Source organism: Vulpes vulpes, chromosome 14 (assembly GCF_048418805.1).
Source record: "Vulpes vulpes isolate BD-2025 chromosome 14, VulVul3, whole genome shotgun sequence".
Lineage (NCBI taxonomy): Eukaryota > Metazoa > Chordata > Mammalia > Carnivora > Canidae > Vulpes > Vulpes vulpes.
The window spans coordinates 102,537,647-102,559,231 of NC_132793.1; the positions used below are offsets into that span (position 1 = coordinate 102,537,647).

A 21,585-nucleotide genomic window follows, 5' to 3' on the forward strand; every position below is an offset into this window, starting at 1 on the left:
CCCGCCCCACCCGGGCCGCCCGCCCCCGCCGCCCGCTGGGTACGAACGAGACTCGCTGGGGGCGCTGCGAGGCGCGGGAGCTCCCTGCGCCGGCGGCTTCGGGTCTCACGTGCGACGGCTGCGGGAGGAGGAAGCGTTCCCGGCGCCGAGGCGCCCCTCCGCCCGGTGGGCTCCCGCCTAGACATATACTCGAGGCCCCTGGGAGCCCGCAGCGCAGCCTGGAGGCCCCGCCGGCCGCCCCCGGAGGGCCGCGGCGCCTTTAAGCCCAAAGGCCCTGAGTCACGAGGAGGCTCCCTGCCCCCCTCGCCACACGCCCCTCCACGAGGCCCCACGCCCGCGGGCACGTGACCCGCGCCCCGCCCGGGACTCGCGCTCACGGGGGGGGGGCGGGGAAGAGGGGGCCGCCGGGCTGGCCGAGGCTGCGCGCGGACCGTTAGCTGCGCGGCCAGGACCGCGCCCCGCCCAGCCCCGCCCCGGCGGCCGGCGGGCCGGCGGGCGGGCGGCTCTTACCAGCGGGAACGCCATGGGGCCGGCGTGGCCCTGCTGGGCGGGCTGGCGGGCGGCGGGCCGGCGAGGCGAGGGACGCGCAGACACGTGGACGCTATTTTTGCAGCGAGCCGCGCACAGCGCCGCGCCCCGGGCCGCTTATAAAGCCCCCGTGGAGCCTTCCCCCCCCCCCCCCCCCACCGCGGCCGGATGCGAAGCACCTGTGCCGGCCCCGCCCGGGCGCCCGCCCCGCCCCTCCCAGCCCCTCCCAGCCGGCCGGGCCGAGGGCTCGCCGCCCACCCGGAGCCGGGCTCGGGGACCTGGAGGGTGGCAGCCAACGCCTGCGGGGCCGGAGCCCCACGCTCGAGCGCGCCGCTCACATAGTGACTCTGTTCAAGTCACTTACCTCCTCGGGGCCCCACTTCGCCCCGTACACTCGTGTGGGGCGCCACTTACAAGCCTCTGCGACGCGGCGACCTGGTGCTTTGTCAAGTAGAGCCCCGGGTCCAAGCTCCTGTTCTTCCAAGGACCCCTCCAGGGCGGTAGGCAGCCCTGCGCGCCCCTGCCCCCCTGCCCCCGCCCTCGTCCCCGGGCTCCGCAGGCGCGTTCACACCAGCTCGGCTGCACCGGGTGCTGGAGACGGGGACGCGTCGGGGATTCCGGAAAGTTCCAAAGACACCAGGGGTCCTGTTCGGACCGCAGCTCCCTGGGCAAACCGCTTCCGACGCTCCTGCTCTCCTGCAGAAGGAAGCTACAGGGAGAGAGGACGGGAGGCACCACCGTGGGCCTGGCTGTGGCCACGGAAGGCGACCTGGGGTAGCTGGTGCAGGAGCAGACCGGAAGCCCCTGGCGCTCGCAGAGGCGGAGATGGCATTCCAGGCGGAGACCAGGCAAAGGCGGGGAGGGAGGATTGAACGGAGCGGCTGGATCCGACCGGACGGAGGATCGTGTGTGCTGATACCACCGGAGGGAAGAAGCCTGGGCCCAGTTTGTGAAGGGCCTTTATTTTGCAGACAGCAGGGAGCTATTAAGAATTGTAAACAGGGGAATGGCTGTATCAGGTCTGTTGAGATGTTACTGGAGACTTGTAGAAGCTGAGGAGAAACAGGGACTGGAGCGAGGAGAGGAGCCAGCATCTGTAAAGCATTACTAAGGGTTTTACCTGTGTAAGCTCATCATAACACTATTTATAAAGCATTTATTATGCACGGGGCTCTTCCTGGCAGACTGGTGAGGCTGGCCTGGATTTACTGGCTGGGGTGAGGGGTGCGGGTAACTGCAGGTTTCTGTGGAAGGAGAGGAAGTCAGTGGTCTAAACCTACTGTATCAGGAGGATTAATGGGAGAAGGTGGCCAGGGTAAGAACAGATGGAGTAGGAGGACTCAGAGTGACAGTGAAAGTTGGCCAATCTCCATTCACAGTTAGGTCCTTGTGCGGGGAACTTCTTGGGTTGCTGGGGGTCACAGGCAGAGAGGGTGATGGCTGCAGGGGTAGAGCAAAAGGGGGTCCTGCATCCCCGACCTGTCACCTATTCTACCCTCTTCCTGCCCAGCCACCTGCCCTCCTTCTTAAGGTGGTGCACACCAGCCATCCAGAAAACCATACCTCGTGGTTCAGCTTCCCTGGGACCCTCCCTCAGGGGGTCCTTCCTGGGGCCCGCCCTTCTTGGGGAGCAGCCCACTCCCAAGTCTTACTCTGGCCCACACACAGCATAGGACAGCTGCTCTGGGGTGGTGTATCTTGTCTTCTTGGGGGTCATAACCTGGTCACCCATGGCACAGGAGCCACATGAGGGTGAGTGACTGAGTATGGAGAAGGGCTGAGCATATCTAAAAGGGTAATTAGCTGATAAATACCATGTTGTAATGAGGTCCCCACGCAGCCAGATCTTTTAAGACACTCTGGGTTGTCTTGGGGGTTTTTTTTATTTATTTATTTTTTTTATTTATGATAGTCACAGAGAGAGAGAGAGAGAGAGGCAGAGACACAGGCAGAGGGAGAAGCAGGCTCCATGCACCGGGAGCCCAATGTGGGATTCGATCCCGGGTCTCCAGGATCGCGCCCTGGGCCAAAGGCAGGCGCCGAACCACTGCGCCACCCAGGGATCCCTGTCTTGGGTTTTTTAAACGTGAAACTTTCCTAATTCTAAATCTGGCTTAATTCAAATTAAAAGAGCAAAGCCCAGTATATTTAGGGTCCCCGGGCAGCTCTCTTGCCGCCAACTTGTGTACAACCTTCTCCTTGACCCAAAGCTGAAAAGATAAGAATCTGAAACCTGGAATAGTGCCCAAGGGAGTAGGTATCTGGGAAGTCGTTCATATTTTAAAGCTTCTAGCCATAAGAAAACGAAGGCATCTTTTAGGTGACTTGGAACAGAAATTGCTGTCCCAGTAATAACAGCTGACCTTCACTGAGCACTATGTGCTTGGCACGGTTCTAAGTGTTTTACCTGTGTTAGGTGAGAAAACTGAAGCTCAAAAAAAAAAAAAAAAAAAAAAAGCAAAGTACCTAGCCCAAGGATTCTGAGCTAGAAATGAAAGAGTGGGAACTCAAACCCAGACAATCTCCTTGTTTCAGAGCCTTAACTAGATCAGAACAAAACTGCCAGGACCCTTATGTGTGCAGTTCTTCAGACTGACCCCAGAGCTTACTGCAGATGGTGGAGGAAGGGGTGGCTGAGTCAAAAATACAGTCATGGCCTCAGGTGTAGCCATGCCCCTTTGCTCCCTGCCCTCACTTGGCCATACCTGCAGGTAGAACAGGAAGAACAGTACCTCTGACTGGAAGGTGTCCACAATCCACAGGGTAGGGTGTGGAAAGCAGCAGAGGTGGAGATATTAAATGACTCGGTCAAGTCCCCACAGCTGGTCACTGACAGAAGTAGCAGGAACAAATAGGCAGCATTATCCATTCTCAGAGTCAACAAACAGCCTTTGAGCCCAGCTATGCCTGGCACTGTCTCTGCAGTCAAGCCCCAGATTTACAATACAGGTTCTAAGTGTAACGGTAATTGGCTGGACTAAGTTTTAAATGCATGTACTAGAAGGACTGGAGGAACCCTGTAGTCGTGCTCACTGCTTCCACCGCAGGCAGAGAACTGAAAGAAGAGAAGGCAGTGCTGGGAGGAAATAATTTTCCTGGTTAAAAAAGATCAGAAGGGGGATTCACTTAGGAACTCAAAACTACGAGGTAAAATAAGCACACAACTCTTTGCTAGACTTTTCCCAAGCTAGCAAGAAACCATGTTCTTTGGTTTGGGTATTTTTAAAATGCCTTTTAAAGTGGGATTTTAAAATGTGGACCAGCCCCACCTTTCATTATACACAAATGCAAATTTAAAGTGGGTTAAGATATAAACGAGAGGGCAGCCCCGGTGGCTCAGCGGTTTAGCGCCGCCTTCAGCCCAGGGCGTGATCCTGGAGTCCTGGGATTGAGTCCCACGTCAGGCTCCCTGAATGGGGCCTGCTTATTCCTCTGCCTGTGTCTCTGCCTCTCTCTCTCTCTCTCTGTCTGTCTCTCATGAATAAATAAATAAAAATCTTTTAAAAAAAGATATAAACGTGAAAGGCACTACTTGGGAATGTTTCAGAAGGAAATATGAGAATATTTTGTTACCTCAGAGTGTGGGTGAATTTTGTAAATAAGAAACAAAAAGCACAAGACGTAAGGAAGATCGTTAAATTTGGCCACATTAAAATTTATTTTTTTAAGGTTTTATTTATTCATGAGAGAGAGAGAGGCAGAGACATAGAGGAAGAAGCAGGCTCCCTGTGGGGAGCCCAATGCAGGATTCAGTCCCAAGACCCCAGGATCATGACCTGAGCCAAAGGAAGATGCTCAACCACTGAGCCACCCAGGTGCCCCAGGCCACATTAAAATTTAAAACTTTGGGAAAAAAAGAAAAAATTTAAAACTTTGATTTAACAAAAGATTTTTAAAATCTGAAAAAAAAAACAAGTCATAAGTTGGAAGAAGATATTTGCAATGTGAGATCTATAAAGGACTAGTTTCCAGAATGCATAAGAACTCCTTATGAGGAATTAATGAGGAAAAAAGGCAAATCTATAGAAAAATAGGCAAAAGATGGGAACAGGCAATTGACAGACACTGAAAACCCAAATGCCCAACAAACATATCAGCAGATGTGTACTTTAAGCAATTACCAGGGAAATGCAAATGAAACCACAGGAGAGAAAAATGAAAAAGTCTCACTTTCCCAATAGCAGGATCCCTGCCAGTGAGGGTATAAATTGGCTCCCCTACTTAAGTTTTTTGCTTTTATTTTCTACATTGTTTTGACTTGAGGGATAACACACACAGTGTGGAATACACAAATCTTAAGTGTCCAGCTCGATAATTTTTTACCTACATATAGAGCCAGGTAACTATCACCCACATCAAGGCATAGAATCTTTCCAGAACCCCATAGGGTTCCATCATACCTCTTCCCACTGTGTATCTCCAATTATTCTCATTCATTTCCTGACATTCACTCTGCCTGTTGTAGAACTTCATATAAGTGTTTGGTGTCTTTCATTCAATATGGTATCTGTGAGACCCACGCATGTTGTCACTTGTAGCAACAGTTCAGTCCTCTTGTTAAGCAGGGTTCCACTGTGTGGATATAATGAATTTATTTCTCTATTCTCCTGTAGTTTGGTATTTGAATTGCTTCCAGCTTGAAGACTCTTATGAACAAAGGTACTGTGATCATTCTTGATGTGAACTGCTGCTATTCTGGCGATACTGGTGGTATGCAGGTGTGTATACCCTAAGACCCAGCAATTCTACTCCTAGGGTAACCTGTTAGAGAAACTTTTGTATTTGTTAAAGGAGGTATGAGTAAAAATGCCAATAGCTGTATTATTCATAATTGCAAAAATAAAATAACCTTATATATCCATCAGCAGGAGAGTGGGTCAATAAATTTTGGTATAGTCATACAGTGAAATACTATATATAAGTAAAAGTAAATTAAAGCCAAATTATATCAACATAGATGACTAAGAAAAAATAGTGAGTGAAAAAAAGTAGGAGGTAGGAGAATACATACTTTATGATGCCATTTACATAAAACTTTAAAACATGCAGTATACTGCTATCACAAAGTACCATATTATTTATTGTTCAGGGACATATCCGTATGTAGTAAAAGTACAAAACAAACACATGACATTGATAAATGGAAAATTCTAAATAGTGATTTACTTCAGGTGAGGAGAGAAGAGCTTGTGAAATGAGGACAAAGAGTATTGCCTGAATTGATAAGTGCTTTCTTCCTTAAGCCTGGGAATCAGTACATTCGTGGTTGTTATGTGATATTCTTTAAATACCACAGTTTTTTAAAGAAATAAGGGACAGATTAAAGGCAGTAGTGTGCTGGCAAACGTCTGACGGTTAGCTGTGGGAAGGGGAGTGATTTGCCATAGTCACCTATTTCTGTGACATAAATACTCCCACCACACCTGATTTCACACTACCAGTGTCACAGAATTCCTGGGAGCAGTCAGTGCTCCGAGCCAGCACGCCCGCTCCAGCACACCACCGACATGATGTGGGAGCAAAGGGCCTGTAAGGGCCAGAGCAAAGGGCCTGTAAGGCCCAGGCCCCCTCTGAGGGACGTTCCCTCGACCCAACAAGTTGGGTCCAGGGCTGAGTCGTATTAATTCATTGCTGTAAAGTTAACGCCAAACTAAATAGCTCCAAACAACAAAATGTCTCGCCTCACACAATTTCTGATAGTCAGGAATCCGAGAATGACTTAGCGGGGTGGCTCTGGCTTGGGATCCCTCCTGAGGTTGCAGATGAGCTGTTGGCCAGGACTGCAGTCATTGGAAGCTTTGCCCAGAGCTGCAGGTCTACTTCTTAGCTCACTCAAGTGGCCCCTGGCAAAACTCCAGTTCTTTGTCACAAGGGCCTCTCCCTCCAGAGGGCTGCTGGCTTTAGCTCAAGATATGGCACCTGGCCCTCTCTAGAGCGAATTACCAGATGGAGAGGGAGACTAGGATGGAGGTACGGTGACTCTCATAACCTCATCTCAGGAAGGACATACCGTCACTTCTGCAGTTTCCTGTTGTTCACACCCATCAAGCCTGAGGAAATGTATGAGAGAGTGGCCCAAGGGCACAAATGTTCAGAAGCAGGGATCCCTGGGTGCTGTCCTAGAGGTGAACTGCCACACTGATCACAGTGAAAGCTGAGGGCTAGCTGCTTATCCTGAGATGCTCATAGTGGGTTAGAGCTAACTGGAGTCTCAGCACCAGGAGCAGAACTCAGGAGGCCGTGGCCTCTGTTCTCGGTTAAGGAAACTGAGATGTCTCAGGATTCACTTGAGAGAATGCAGCTATTCCTGTCAGGATCCTGGGGTCTCCATGCTGCATCGTCCTAGGGAGACGCCCTCTCCCAACCCCACCTCTCCCTGCCTTCCCTCTGCAGGTGCAGATGCTGGGCTCTGGCATGTAAAAGCCTAGATCAAAGTCACCTTGCCCAAGCCCTCAAGAGTTCCCCAACCCCAGAGCTGCCCCTCACATTCTCCTTCAGGTAAGACAAGAAGACAGTCCTGCTTATCTCCACATCCCTCGCCTCTGCTACAGGGGTCGCTGGTGCCCTCTCTGGTGGCCCCAGAGAGTAGCATATACTACCGTGCTGGCATTGTCAGACACAAGTCCATGCTGGCCACCTGGGATCCCACTGCCAGTTGGAATCGGGTGTCAGATGGCTTCAAAGTTCCGTGGTCTCTCAGCGAAATAAAACACTGCCCCAAACCAGAAGGAAGCATGTGGGGGCTGTACCGTCACACCCTGTTTCTTGTTTACGTGCCGGGGGTGGAGGGGGTGTCATTCTATGAGAACTCATCAAATTGCATGCTTTGATTTGCACAATTTTCTATATGAATATTATACATAATTCTTTTAAATAGTATTTGCATTTTATTTTTTAAAGATTTTATTTATTTATTTGAGAGGGAGAGAAAAAAAACACAAGCAGGGAGGAGTGTCAAAGGGAAAGGAAGAGCCGGCTCCCCACTGAGCAAGGATCCCGATGTGAGGCTCCATCCCAAGACCCTGGGATCATGACCTGAGCCGAAGGCAGACACTTCACTGACAGAACCCCCCAGGTGCCCTTGAGTAGTATTTTTAAAACAGTCTTTTAAAAATAAAGAGGTGTCTGGGATATTCCCAGAAGATAAGCATTCTTTCTGTGCTCTTGCCAACCTCTGTCCCCAGGTACCACAGAGAAGCCATGCAGTATCTCTGTTTAAGCAGAATCTCAGGGTGGAAGATCTGAAAATGGACTAAAGTTGGAGGACTCTTGACACCAGGATAAGAAGTGGTGAGAAGTTCAGGGGGTGTGGGCACTCCCAGCACCGTTCCAGGCCCCACTGTGAGGCCTCGGGGATCCCACAGCATCCTCTACAGTAGTGGGGCAACAAGGATGGAGCTCCTAATGGTCAGGGTCAAACAGCACAGCCCTAAGCACTTTCTCTTAATAGATCAGTGGGGTGGGGGATAGGGGAGACAGTGGGCTCAGACCTTCTAGTAGAAAATCCAAGATGGTGTGCCCTGCTGGTACCCCCTGTGCTCCATACCCTATCCTGGGTTTCATGCTTCCAGATCCTAGTTCACTGTCCTTCTCTTGACCCCGGGAGACAGAACAGAGCAGGCAGTCAGAGAGGGAAGACACAGCTCTCATCCTTGAGCACCCTCCTCCAGCTCTCCTGTCTGCACCCCAGAGCTGAGGCTCTCCCCACCCAGTTAGCTCTGCATCTGGTAGAGTAGGATGGGACCTATGGGGCTGAGTAGGCCTTCTGTGGTTCACAGCCCTGTCATAGTCATTAGTTTATAGCTTTGTCACCATAGCATCTAGGACATATCAGCTGCTCAGTCACCGAAGAGGAAGGAGGGACCTAGGCAGGCCTTCCCTCCCCAACCACCCCTTCTAAGCCCTGTCATCTAGAGCCATAGTAGAGATGGGGGTGATTGAGCAGGATATGCATGTGGCTCAGCAATGTTCAGGTAAGAAATTGGTGGTGAGGATTTTGACTATCCAGAACCCAGGCCCTCTTGTGGGGCATAGTTTTTTACATTCCCTTCCTTGTCCGGTCAGACCAGGGAAAGCCCTGTCACACTGAGTTACCCACACAACACCCATCCCTTTGATCTGCAGGTTATGCCAGGAGGAGGTGCCCCCAGAATGCCCAGAAGAAGGATTAGCCCAGAGCCTCACCCTAGGGACTGGCTGGGTGGGGGTCCTGGCATGGGCACAGCCTCATAGTGGCTTCCTTACCAGCCCTAGATAGATCTGTCTGCCAGTCATGGCAGCTAGCCAGTTGCCACAGCCTAGCCAGAATCTGAAGCTATTTCTTCTGCATTTTCCAGGGCACTACTTTGAAGCCATGCTGGACTGGGCTCTGTGACCAGCCCCTCACTCAGTTCACTGTCCTCTGGCCTGTGGAGGCCTGTGGTCAGGCTCAGACACACTCAGACCTCCTGGGTCTGCATTCCTGCTGTGCCCCATCCTTGCTGGGGGCACATTCTCCCCCTGTGAGTCCAACCATCTGCACCTCTTCCCAGCGTCCTTATGCACCAGCAGAATCCTAAGAGTGCTTCCTAGTCTTAGTGCTCTGTGGTCTGGGGGCCCCAGTCCTGGGCCAGCTTCCTGGCCACCCCATTGACGCTGCTAATGGGACAGTGTGAAATCCAGGAGATCTGAGCCCAAACCCCTGAGGCCCTGGGGACAAAGCAGCACCAGAGTTGCAAAGCCTTGGGTCCATGACAAAATACAGGGTATGATATGGGTTGGAATGAAGAGTGTTCTAGGGGAGAGTGAGGTCCCCGTGCCCTGCATGTCTCATCTGATCCCCCCAGTGTGTGCTGGGTGGGCCCCTTCTTACCCTTGCAGAGACACTCAGGGGATGCTGACATGGCAGGGCTGTGGCAGGTTCAGCCAGGGACCTAGAGTGTTGGAAGGGCTGGGCTGGTCTGGGGGCTGGGTGCTGGGGCAGCTGATCCCTTCCTCTGGCAAAGCTTCTCTTTCCCTCGATCATTCCCTCAGCACAGCCTGGGCTCTTTCAGCTTCCCAGCTTGGAGGCTGCAGCATCTCCAGCCCCAGCTGCACAGCCTGCTCATTGGGCTCCTCCTCCTCCTGGCCAGCTGCCCAGTCACACTCTCCGGCCACACCTCACTCCCCCACTCCCTGCCTCTCTCCTGAGACCAGCACAAGAACCGTTTGCTTATAAAGGGTTGCGAGTACCAAACCCACAGGCTGGGACATGCTCCAGAGGACCCAGCACAGGGCCGCAACCAGATTCCAGCACGTAGGATTCTCGCTCAGGATCGGAAACCCCAGGACCCTTCCTGAGAGGCTGTGGGAATTGGGGCTGGGAGCCGCTCAAGGGAGGTTGGGGGCTATGCATTATACACTTCTGGCTCTTACAGAATCTACTCTGGGGCTTTTGTTGCAAAGGACAGGTCAGCCTAGAATTCTCTGATGGTCTTTGTCCAGATTCCTCAGAAAACCACTCTCACCTTCTTCTGCTCTGTGCAGTGCTGATTCAAAGACAAGAATGAGAATGAGTCGACCAGTTTGCCCTTGACTGGCAGAGCAGCGACAAAAACAGTGATCCCAGGGAGACTGTGGGGCTCCAGCTGCTCTCTGGTGCCACGGAGCCCAGCCGGTCTCCAAGGACAGCAGCAGGGGCATCCCCTGGCACTTCCTCTGTCCTCCTTCCCTGAGAGGAGGGCACACCTGCTGTACCTGTCTCTACCCCGCAGCGACTTGCTCAGGAAAGCCTCAGGGACAGGGCTGTGGGGAGGGAGGTATGGCCAAGGGAGTGGAGTCTTGGTCACAGAGGACCAGAGGCTGAGGCATCACATCTCACATCTCACATCATTTGAGTGTGTTCCTTGTAACCCAGGCAATCAACACGTTCTGGGGAAAAAGTGTTTCAAAAGCAAAACCAAGTTTGGGTAACACTGCTCCAACCTCTTTGGGGGAAGGATAGGTCACAGTGCAAATTGACATAGTAAAGGCTCTGAGAAGGTATGTGGGAAATAAACTTGTTTCATTTAAATCCATTATTCCTAATCTTGTTGATCATAGACTTTTTTTTTTTTAATAGAACACATGCTAATGTGATACTTTTTACACCTTTTGGAACCACTGCTCAGCCTCTTTTGTCAGGGGGAAAGGCATCAAGGATGGCCCTGACCCTCACTGCCACCTCCAGAAGGCGTGTCCCAGGGACAGAGGCTATCTTCATTGTTCAAGTGTCCACAGAGCAATAGCCTCTGCCCCTGGAACTTTGTTGAAATGCAGAATCTCAAGCCCCCCTGCAAACACTGACCGGAATTTGCATGTTAATAAAATCCCCAGCTGATGGGACAGGGGAAGCATTCTTCCACCTCTCCTGTTCTTCCCCAACTGCGATGGCTGGTTGGGTCATCTCCCCAGCCTGGTGGGGGCTCCGCTGCAGACATATTCTGAACCTCACACCTACATCTGGGGAGTTCCCCACATTATGAGTCTTCCCCAAAAGCCCATGGGGGAAACCAAGGGGCTGACGGTTACTGGAGAGGCCTCGCTTTTGCAGAGGCTCATAAAAATGACCAGGGAGTTCTTCCTGCTTGGTCTCCCTGTCTCTGCTTGGGTGTCTCTTCCACAGACAGACCTGGAGATTCAGGGACAGTCACCATAGAGTCCAAGCGGAGTCACCTGTGAGAATCAGCCACAGCCTTCCCTAGAAAGTCACAGGAACCACAGGTCACCCACTGCCTTATCAGAATCCAGAAGGAAGGAAAGCTGAACCAGCATATAGGGAGAAGACATTTTATTGGGATATTGCTACATAAATAGCTGCAGAAAGCCAGGAAGATGAGGGGAGCAGCTGCTGGCTCCCCCTGCATAGGTCACCGTGGAACCTATAGGGAGGGGCCCTGTGGGGGGAGCCTCGTAATGAGCAGAGGGCAAGAGGCCCCTGTGGATACTATCTGCTATGAGAGAGAGAAGAGGGGGGCTAACAGCCCAGATACAATGAGGGAGTGACAAGTGGAGGTCAAAGAGGTCCTAGCCCTTGGGAATCACTGGGTCAGAGCCTGTACCACGTCCTTCACCAGCATGGTGCCAATCACCATCTTCTCACTGTTGACAGTCAGCTGGGCGGCTCCAGTGGGCTGGGCATCCAGGGTCAGTAGGACCAGGCTCCCACTGGTCAGTGTCCTGCCTGCAAATCTGAGGTGAGGGTAGAGGAAGGGGCTCAGCCTCGGGGCGTGGGGCCTCCTGCAGAGCCAGCCTCCCCAGAGCCCACCTCTTCCCCTCTGCTGGTGGCCTTGTACCTGTACTCATCAGATGTCCCACAGGGTACACGACCCAGGTTGGCAACGGTTGTCACTTTCTGCACCACAATGTGGTCACTCCGACAAGTGTCTGGCAGCGTGAGCTTCTCTGTGATCTCGCTCATGCCTGTCAGCTTTCCTGGGGGCAGAGATTGTGATGAGGGCAGAGGCCATGCTGGGACCAGAGGCTGGCATCTGAGTCTGTCCACTGAGCATCCTCAACCAAGTTCCCCTCAGTCTGGCCAGGTCTCATGCTAAGAGAGGGTCTGAATCTCTCGATCTCAAGGGGCTACTTTCCTGCTGGACCACACCCTCCTTTAGGAAGCCAGCCTCCCCACCCTATGCCACCCCAAGCTCTATCCATGTTGTTGACCAAAGACTGGTCTGGCACTTCCCCACTGTCAGACATCTGGGCTATGTGCCCCTTGGAAGGAAGGGACCAGTGGACGTGGTGCCCAGTCAGCTCGAAGAGGTTTTCTCCAATCCAGCCCTCACACTCTGGTCCTTCCTGGCTGGCTCTCCCACTCACGTTCAAATCCCTCCCAGCTCCTGGAAGCTAAGCCCTCACAAACAGATTATGGATGGCTGTTATACTCCTGATCAAGGCACTGGTCCTCACTGGACAGGCCAGAGTCCAGCAGCCACTCAAGGCTCTCAGAGGTGGACCTCTCATTCCACCTGTGGGAAGAGCTCCAAGCCTGGCCAGGGCTCCTGAAACCCCTACAACCCCTCACTCTACAGGTCTGACCTCAACTCTCCATTCACACATGCTAGGCCAGCCGTGTGATATCCTCCTCCTGCCCTCCTGCCACCCTTTCTTCAGCCTTTCTGTCCTCCTTCATTCTTCTCTTTCTGAGAACAGACCTCCCTCTCCTGCTGCCCTCATCCCCTTCCTTTCTGACTAGCGACATTTGTCTCTGTACCTTTACTTTTCCTGCGGCCAAGTCTCTGAGTCCCTACACAGTCCTCTCCAGAAGCAAGAGTTCCTCATGGCAGTGCCATGTCTCCCTCTCCATGCATGGTCAAGTCCTCCACAGAGGGCTCCATTGCCTCAAGCCCTGGTCTCCTCCCACCCACTGCAATTGGCCTCTGTCCCCCATTTGCAATGACCTGCCTGCTGAAGTAAGCAGCAGCCTCCAATCTGCGATCTGCTGCAGCGCTCTGGCCTGTCACCATCTGACTCCAGGGCACGCTTCTGGTGTTTTCTCTGGGTTCTCTTTTTGCCTCTCACTCTTCCTTCTCTTACCCCTCCCCTCCTTCTCCTGAGGAATGCAGGTTTTCTGCAAGGATGCTCCCTGGCCTTCCCTTCCCAGGGCCCTCTGACTCATTCACAGCTTCAGCTCTCACCTCTGTACTCATGACTCTAGCCTAGAGGTGTTTCCAGGGCACAGGCGCACATCTTCAGTTACTTGCTAAAGGCTGCCTCCTGAATCTCCCAAATGCACCTCACAATCAGCTCCTCTGAAACCAACCATGATCTCCCCTCCTCCCCTGACTAGCCCATTCCTCCTTCTCCCATATCAGGGCTTTGGCAAATTACAGGCTGCAGGCCAGATCTAGCCTGATCCAGTGGGCTGTATGGCCTGCAATGTTTTTTATATTTTTTAAGAGTCAGGGGAAAAGAAATCAAAGAGTATTTCATGACATATGAAAATGATGTGAAATTCAAATTTCAGTGTCCATAAATAGAATTGTATTGGAACATAGCCACACTTGTTCATTTACACATTATCTGTGGCTGCTTTGTGTTAACAACAGCAGAGTTGAGTAATTGTAGCAGGGACTATATGGCCGAAAACATTTGCTTTCTGGCCCATTACAGGAAAAGTTTGTCAACTCCTGGTCTAAGTGAAGGGTACAGTTCTTCCTGCCATCCTTGGATACTTCCCTCTATTCCTCATCAGGGCAGCAGCCCCTGGCTCCCCCTTCCCAGCACCACTACCCGCCCCAGCCCTGCAGTCCCTTTGCTGGGGCTCTCATCTCCATCCTCACCATCTCTCACCAGAGCTACTGCAATAGTCTTGCACATAGTGACAGAATTTAGGCCAAGGTCACACAGCAAATGAGCAGCGGGGTTAGAATTTTGAGCCATAAGTCACGAAACCCCATGCTTCCCCTGCCTACGCTGTCCCGCATCTTGTCCCTGGGGCAGGCTCTCCCCATCCAGTCCTAGCTATGAGTGCTGCCGGATTCTCCTGGCTGAAACAGAGATCTGAACCTGGCCCCTTCCTCAGACACCTTTCAGGGGGTCCTCCACTGCTAGGGAAATGAGACCTACCGTCCTAATCTCCCTCACAGTCTTGGTGGACCTGATAACTTTGGCGACCCCTTCCAGCTCTGAAATTCTGAGATTGAAATCCCTTCGCATAGCAATCAAGGCTTTCAGAAACTAGACCAGACATATCATTTTCAGCTTTGTTCTGACTACCCCTCTGTGCTGGACTCCTGAGCTCCAAACCAAACTCTTTTCCTTTCTTCCCTATAAACTTTCACTGGGACACACTCATGGTATCTCCCCAAGTTGGAATGCTGGCCTAGAATTTTCTGCCTGGCCAAGTCCCACTCCCTCTAAAGCCTCACTGAAGTGTTCCACCCTCTGTGAAGCTTCTGCTGGAGGCACAGGCTATGAGGCCTCCCTCTGTCTGAAGATGGCGAGGCTCCTCCAGCAGGACTGCATTGGGAGCTTACTGAGAGCCCTAGTGGATGGTGCTGAGTCCCCTCCCTTCTACCCCAGGGAGCGCTCACCTTGTTCCTTCTTGAACTCATTCTCACTCATGAACACGGGAGCCATCAGCTCCCCAACGGGTGGCTGAATGGAGACATAGAACTGCCGGGTTTGGGTACTGGGAAGGGTGGGAGGAGACAGAAGGAGAGGAAATGAGGCCAGCATCTTTCCCCTCACTCCCCCACTTTGTCTGGAAGCAACAAGAAAGTGAGAGAAGATCTGATGGCTTGAGATGGCTTCTGGATCCAGCAGCTCATGATGCATCCCTGACATTCTGCTCCCTCCTCTCCCCAGCCCACCCTCCACCCCACCAGGAGTTGAATACACACCACAGCTGGAAGTTGGCCACCTGGGTTGAGTCACAGAAATTAATGCCCATTACAGCAGTGGCAGATTCTCCCGGCGCCAGGGACTCTGCAGCGGTATGAGGCAGGGAAAGGGGGAGAGGGGCAGACACCATCACCTGAGAGGTCTAGAACCCACCACTGCCAGAACCGATCACTCCTCTAGGCACTCCTGACTTTCTGGGCCTTTAGAGACAGCTCCTGGTTTTCTCCTTAAATCTAACTACCCTTTCCCCAATGCCACCCTCACCCCATTTAAATCAGTCCTGAAACCACAAAGGCCTTCTGCTCTGATATGGATGTGCTGGTTTCCCAATCTATCTTGCCTAGCAGGGCATGATCACATCAGATGCCCTCTCTGTACCCCCACAGCCTGGCCCAGGGCAGAGAGGGCATTGGCAGCCACAGAAAGATGGACTCTACCCAGGTGCCTCCTTCTCTACCATGTCCAAGGCCCTTCGTACCGATTTCAGGAAATTCCTGGATGCTGATGCCAGGGGGCAGTTTGGGAGTGCCCACGTGAAGGCCCTTGATGGGGGTCTCAGAGCTGTTGGAGAAGTGGATGTGCACAGACACCATGTGGGGGTCCCCAGAGAAAGGCTGGCGGCTGAAGGTGTAGTCCACAGCCAGCCCCTCGCCAGCTACGCGATGCAGCAGCTCCTGCCTCCCAACACCAGACACCGGACTCAGCAGCTGGAGGGGAGGAAGAGCAAGGAGAGCGCCCATCCCTGCCTTGTCTTCATCTACAGTCATCGAGCAATGGGGACTCAACACTATCCCCTACTTCACCCCCACACACACACACAAAGCCACACTATAGGATGCACCACAGAGATGATGCAGACCCGCCCCAGCAGTCCCCCACCATCCCACTCACCGAGGGCACCAGCGGGGAGTCTGTGAGCGTCAGGCCCTCCAGGTCAGTAGCCAGACTGGTGGACACAATCGTGGGGGGAGACACAGGCTGGACACTGGGAGGAGTGACTGTGGGAGTAGATGAGGGAGGGGATGATGAGGGACAGGCAATGTAGAATTGGCTTGGATTGAGCAGGGAGCCCAGAGTTCGGGGAGCACACGGTTCAGCACCACGGACAGCGAGGCACATGGTCGCCTGGGGGCTCCGGGCAGATTTTGGTCCTTGATCCCAACCCCACACCTGGGGAGGTCGCCCTGCTGCCTCTCAACCCAGAAGTGTGTTCCGTCTGCTTCTTCTACCCTGGAGACCTGGGGAGCCTAACCCAGAGCTCCCATGGACCTTCTTAAGCCATCCTCCCGAGGTGTCCTCCCCCGTGACTTCTACCACCCAAACTCACAGTCCTCTAGGTCAAGCAGGGAGATCTCCTTGGCCACGGGGGCACTTTTGCTGCTGGGAGGCTGAAAGAAAAGAATGGGATGCAGGTGCAGGAGGAGAGCATGGCCTGTTCTGGGTTGGGTAGGTGATACCATGGTCTATTCTAAATGGTGGGGAGATGACTGGGCCTGGCCCATGAGCCCCCCTCCCGCCCCAAGGTTCTCACTGTTTTTTTCCTCCAAGAATCAGGTTCCACCTGCTCCTCTTCGGTGTCTGATGTCCTCTCAGACTCTGATGAGCTACTGCTGGAATCACTGCCCTCATCTGAGGATGAACCTTCTCCTTGTCCCTCGGCTACCTTCTTCCTCTTCTTCACCTTCCTCTTCCCACTTTCCTCTTCACTCTGTTCACTGGAGGAGAGAGGGCAGGTGGGGCTCAGACCCAGCCTGGACACCCCTCTTGTCTCACAGAAGAGCAGGAGAAGCCCAGGAAAGTGGGAGGGAGGGTAGGGAGCCTAAGCCAGTGGAGCCCACACCCAGGTTCCTATGCTGGGGCCCCTGGCCCCAGACTGCTTCTCCAGGCTGCCCCCCATGAGAGCACAGAGATCCTCTATAGCCAACCACAGCAGCGATCATGGGAGTAGACTGGGATTTGCAGGAGGTCTGCATGAGGAAGCACAGGGGCTCTTAGGAGAGTGGCTAAGGCTGAGCGTTCCCCCTTCTTTTCCAGAGGAGTTTCCTAAACCCCACCAGCATCTGGCTGGCTGGCCTCTTACCTGTCACTGCTCTTCCCTTTCTCCTCCTCCTGGTCTTCACTATCAGACTCACTGCTGGACTCCCCGGAGCCACTCTCACTGCTGCTCTTACTGTCTGAGGCACTCTCGGACTCGGGGTCTGTGGAGGAACTGTCTCAGGCCCCCTCCCTGTGTGCAGAGCAGGTACCCTGGGACCCCACCTTGACTCAGCACTGAAGCTGCAACCCCCTGAGCTGCCTCTGGCCCCAGATGCCACCTGCACCAACCAGGACACAGGTGGACTAGTAGGAGACATGCAATCCCTCAGGTCTACCAACACACATACAGGTCTACACAAGCAGGTGCACAACCCCGGGGACACATGAAACCATGTGAAACACACACACACAGGCAGGAGCACAGAATCCCAGCTCTGCCAATCTCCTCACCACTGTCTGCAGACTCTGTGGGGCCTGACTCCCCCTCAGAGTCTGAGTAGAAGGGCTTCTCCTTCTCCTTCCTCTTCTCTCGATTTGAACACTTGGTCCATTCAGGTACCTGGAGATGGGGGTGGGGCAAGAGGAACATTAAATCATGGTTGGGGCAGAGGAAGGAAAGCACAAGGCTTTAACTTTGCACCTGCCTCTTCTTGAGCCCTACTTGGACCAGTCTCCAAGAGGGAAAGTGGGGATGAGTGGAGAGGCACTGTCCGTGGAGGGGAGGAGAGGCTGCTGAAAGAGGCAGCACTGCTAACCAAGGAGGAAATGGGGTACAGCACACGAGGAGGGTGAGAGGGGAGCGCAGGGTGGGAGAGAGAGCACTGCACACAGAGTAGAGGGCACATGGCACACAGGCAGGGGGACCTCAGTGTATTCGCCCAACAGGCCCACGTGGGTCTCGATAAGAGACAGATCTTCTTCCTGCATGTGGGGAGGGTGTCAGGAGGGCCGGGCAGCACTGCCAGGACTCTCTGCTATTGCCCTCCCCCCCACACACACAATTCAATCCTTTACCCCTGCTGACCTCCACATTTCGCACAGATGGGTCTGGAGCTTCCTCTGGCCAGTCTGGGAGCTCCTGGTAGCCTGTGGCCTTGGCATTGAGCAGGTGGGACAGTGAACCCAACTGGAAGTGATCCCGGTCTGGGGGCAGGGTTAGAGGTCAGGCCAGTAGTAGGTTTTAGGAAATCCCCTAAGAGAGTTGTCTCCTGGGGTGGGGGGCACGACTCTGGTCAGGATCCCCCTCTAGGCAGATGAAAGCAGTGAGCATGTTCTGTTAGGATTCTTCCACCCTGATCGCACCCTCGGGTTGTCTGGCCTGACTAGAGCAAGGGCTGAGGGAGGGGGGCAGGGGGTGGTGGACTCCAGGCCTAGAAGATGCTGCTGGCTCCTCTGCTTGGTTCTATCTAAAGGGGAGGCAGACATATGAGCGTGGCTCCTTTTCCGGGGCAATGTGGGATGCATGCTTTTGCACAGCCAGGCTTGGGAAGGCGGCCTGGTTGGTAGGAGGAAGAGGCTGGGCAGGTTGGATCAAGGCCGGAAGACATGCCTGGTCAAACTCTGGACCCCGTGGGGAGGCACGTGCAGTCTGAAGGGGAGTGGGAAAGAGTCGGGGCCTGAGGTCCAGCCTGTGGCATCGGAGGGCAAATCAGAGACTGATGAGTGGGGATGGTGTTGAGGAGAGAGGAATTCCTCCTTCCTGGGAGATTTTCAAAGTTGCTCCATCCCTCAGAATCTCCCTATTCCTGAGGTCCAGGGAAGGGAAAATGCAGAACCGAAAGGCACCCTGGAGAACTGAGCTTTGTGACAGAGGCTCCCCTCCTGTGTAAGATTCCAAGGTCCAGAGAGCCAGCTGAAGGACCCTCCCCTCCTGGCCTCTTCCCAGGCCCCTGTCATAGGAGATGCACCCAAGGACAGAGAGGCAACGCTGACGACCCAGCATTTGGGCCGAGCTCCAGGGACAGCCCAGAGTGCTGGCAACTTCTTCCTCAGGAATTTTACAAACATACACCTCTCCTTTGAATGCTGTTTGATTTCCTGCCTTCCCAGGTCCTTGGTATTTAAATCTTGATAGGTAGTGCCAGCTCAGGGAGGGAGGTGGGCAGGGGAGCCAGATGGGGAAGGAGCCAGGAGCCCATACCAGCTGGGAGGTATGGTTGTGGGTTAGTGGGTGATTAAGTCCTGGGTGCTGCAGGACAGGCAAGAGGGGGTGGGCTAGGGGGAAGTGGGAGACTGGCATTTCTCCAGAAGTCCTGATGTTTGGCTAAGACTGGGACCTTAGGGGCACAGTCTGGATCTGGGGTTCTGGCCAATTCTTCCCCCTCCACCAGGAGGTCACCCTTGATTTCTGCTCACACCTTTGAAGGATGACTCCAAGACTGGGGCTGGTTTGGGTGCCAGGAAGAGCTTCTTGGCATGACGGCTGAGGGCCCCCCCTTGCTCTGAAGGGACGATCAGCTGTCTGGTAAAGCGCGCTCGGTCACGGATGTCATAGTTCTGGTCATACTTGGCCAGACTCAGCACGTACTGGGTCAGCAGCTTGGTCTGGGGGATGAGAGATGATCAGCAGCCATCAGAAAGCGTGGGGACACAGAAGGCCCTGCAGCAGTCTGTAAGCCGACACCTCCAAGCAAGTGCTTCCCTCCCAGCTGAGGGCCAGCTGCCCCCACCACGCCCTCTCCCACCTGCTGTTGTACCACTCTGCCATTCCCCTCACGTCCCTGGCTGATGCCTGACCCGAACTCTGACAACTGCCGTGGCCCAGCAAAAGAGGTTGCCCTTTTGGAATCTCCTCCCTCTTGGCCGTGGGCCCCATCATTTCTCAGTCTGGGGTCCCCACTATACCCCGCCTACTCCAGGCTGGGTACTTTGGGGTGGCAGGATGAGTGAAGGTCTGGAACATTCTACTGGAAATCCCACAATTCCCAGCCAGCATCACCCAGAGGAAAAGTAGACAACAGAAGGAGACCGGAGGACACACAGGGATCCCCTGGGCAAGGGCTGTCCTCATGCCCCATTAACCCATATGGTAGACTCTGAGCAGCCTGGAGTCTCCAGAGGCCATGGCCTCCCCTGGAAGGTTCTGAGATCACAGCAGACTGGAGCTGCCTATGGGTTTGCTGGAATCATGCAGGATCCACTGTCTGCAATGGAGGCAGCCACATCCCAGGACCCAAAATCTTGATCCTGGACTTCTCTGACTTGCATTCATAGCATGATAGGGGGCAGACGTCATGGATGGAGGCCTTCTAGGGCTGTGTGTTGTGTATGGTGCTTCACATGACCTCACGGAATGTCTGCAGCCCTTCTGAGAGGTAGGGACTGTTGCCAGCAGGACCATCACCTCATTCAGCCAGGATGTGCAGGATTTATGGGCAGCTCAAGAGGGCCTATGAGACATGCGACAGTGCACCAAGAACAGAACCAGGTCCCTATGGACCAGTGGGCTCCAGCTTCTGGGGTAGACTTTTAAGTAAGGAACATGGACTCCTTTTCAAGAATGGATGTTAACATACCTGCCACCTTCCAACCACCTGTAAAATCACACTGGGACACCAGCTCCTCAGAAAAAAATACAACAAAATACATCCTGACCCTACATATAGAAATAAGCTCTAGATGGACATGGCCCACAGATTCTAAGGTCCTCCCCCATAATTCCTGCCTCCTGGTGTTTGTGCCTTTATGCAATCCTCTCTCCATGAGTGTGGGCAAGACCTAAAACTCGCTTCTAACCAATAGGATATGGCCAAAGTGATGGGGTGAAATCTAATCCCATGATTATGTTTCATTATATAAGATTTGCTCTAGAGACTTTTTACCTTGTAGCTTTGAAGAAATAAGCAGTGGTGTTGGGAGACCCCCTCGGCAAGGAACTGAGAGTGCTCCCTTGAACTGAAGTGGTCTCCAGCTGACAGCCAGTAAGCAGCCAGGGCCTCAGTCCTAGCATCCCAAAGAACTGCACCCAAGCACCGACCCTGCCAATCTGGAAGTGAACCCTTCCCTGTAGAGTCCCAGATGAGAACCCAGTCTTTGCCAGCATCTCAATGGTAGCCATGCATAAGACCTAATGAAACCCCATGCCTTGACTGTTAACCCACAAAAATTGTGAGAAAATAAGCATGTTGTTTTAAGCCACTAAGCTTACGGTAATTTATTACACAGCAAGAGAAAACTACTACAATGGATTTAAAAAACACAAAAATAGAAATCTAGATGAAATTACTGGTGACATTTTTAAATGACATATGACTGGGGAAATAACTTTCTAAATATGATGGCACTTGAAGGAAACAGAAATGAAAAAATTAATATATTGAATAAGACACCGATGGGCAACTTCTAGATGGCTATCTATAGGCAAGAAATGTATTTTTTAAAGCTAAGGGGGGCGCTTGTGTGGCTCAGTGGTTGAGCATCTGCCTTTGGCTCCGGTCGTGATCCCGGGATCCTGGGATTGAGCTCCTCATAGGGAGTCTGCTTCTCCCTCTACCTGTGTCTCTGTCTCTCTGTCTCTCATGAATAAATAAATAAAATCTTTAAAAAATAAATAAGAGCTAAGAAAATATAAGATTAATGGTGTTGTCTTTTCTAAGTAGTAGGCCTATGGCTAATTTAAATTTTTAATTATTATTTTCCTGGATTTTCCAAATATGTTATGATGATCATGCATAA

General features: G+C 53.0%; 2 protein-coding genes and 1 long non-coding RNA gene across 26 annotated transcripts in view; 1 reads left to right on the forward strand and 2 right to left on the reverse strand.

The window, feature by feature from the left end:
- The window catches only part of CPEB1 (cytoplasmic polyadenylation element binding protein 1), a 95,337-nt gene extending 93,953 nt beyond the window's left edge, over positions 1–1,384 (reverse strand). For 2 of the 20 annotated variants that reach the window (XM_072737384.1, XM_072737380.1), the window contains exon 1: positions 511–672. In XM_072737384.1, coding sequence (XP_072593485.1) covers positions 511–525 — 15 coding nt within the window. In that variant the 5' untranslated portion in view covers positions 526–672. Of the gene's footprint in view, positions 1–47; positions 317–510; positions 679–892 lie in introns of those variants that run through there. The other 18 variants (XM_072737382.1, XM_072737379.1, XM_072737378.1 and 15 more) reach the window with 15 other exon arrangements.
- A 6,109-nt stretch (positions 1,385–7,493) lies between these two features.
- LOC112921239 (uncharacterized) lies at positions 7,494–10,118 on the forward strand. The gene is made up of 3 exons (XR_011997116.1): positions 7,494–7,603; positions 7,713–7,818; positions 10,033–10,118. It is a non-coding gene; the product is annotated as an uncharacterized lncRNA (long non-coding RNA).
- Positions 10,119–11,299: 1,181 nt separating this feature from the next.
- The window catches only part of AP3B2 (adaptor related protein complex 3 subunit beta 2), a 32,930-nt gene continuing 22,644 nt past the window's right edge, over positions 11,300–21,585 (reverse strand). For all 5 annotated transcript variants that reach the window (XM_072737370.1, XM_072737373.1, XM_072737369.1 and 2 more), the window contains 12 exons: positions 19,269–19,455; positions 17,936–18,054; positions 17,362–17,470; positions 16,955–17,072; positions 16,406–16,589; positions 16,202–16,262; positions 15,766–15,872; positions 15,353–15,581; positions 14,874–14,958; positions 14,565–14,662; positions 11,820–11,958; positions 11,300–11,715 (listed from right to left, as the gene is read on the reverse strand). In XM_072737370.1, the coding sequence (XP_072593471.1) occupies positions 11,565–11,715; positions 11,820–11,958; positions 14,565–14,662; positions 14,874–14,958; positions 15,353–15,581; positions 15,766–15,872; positions 16,202–16,262; positions 16,406–16,589; positions 16,955–17,072; positions 17,362–17,470; positions 17,936–18,054; positions 19,269–19,455 (1,587 nt within the window). In that variant the 3' untranslated portion in view covers positions 11,300–11,564. The remainder of the gene's footprint in view (positions 11,716–11,819; positions 11,959–14,564; positions 14,663–14,873; positions 14,959–15,352; positions 15,582–15,765; positions 15,873–16,201; positions 16,263–16,405; positions 16,590–16,954; positions 17,073–17,361; positions 17,471–17,935; positions 18,055–19,268; positions 19,456–21,585) is intronic.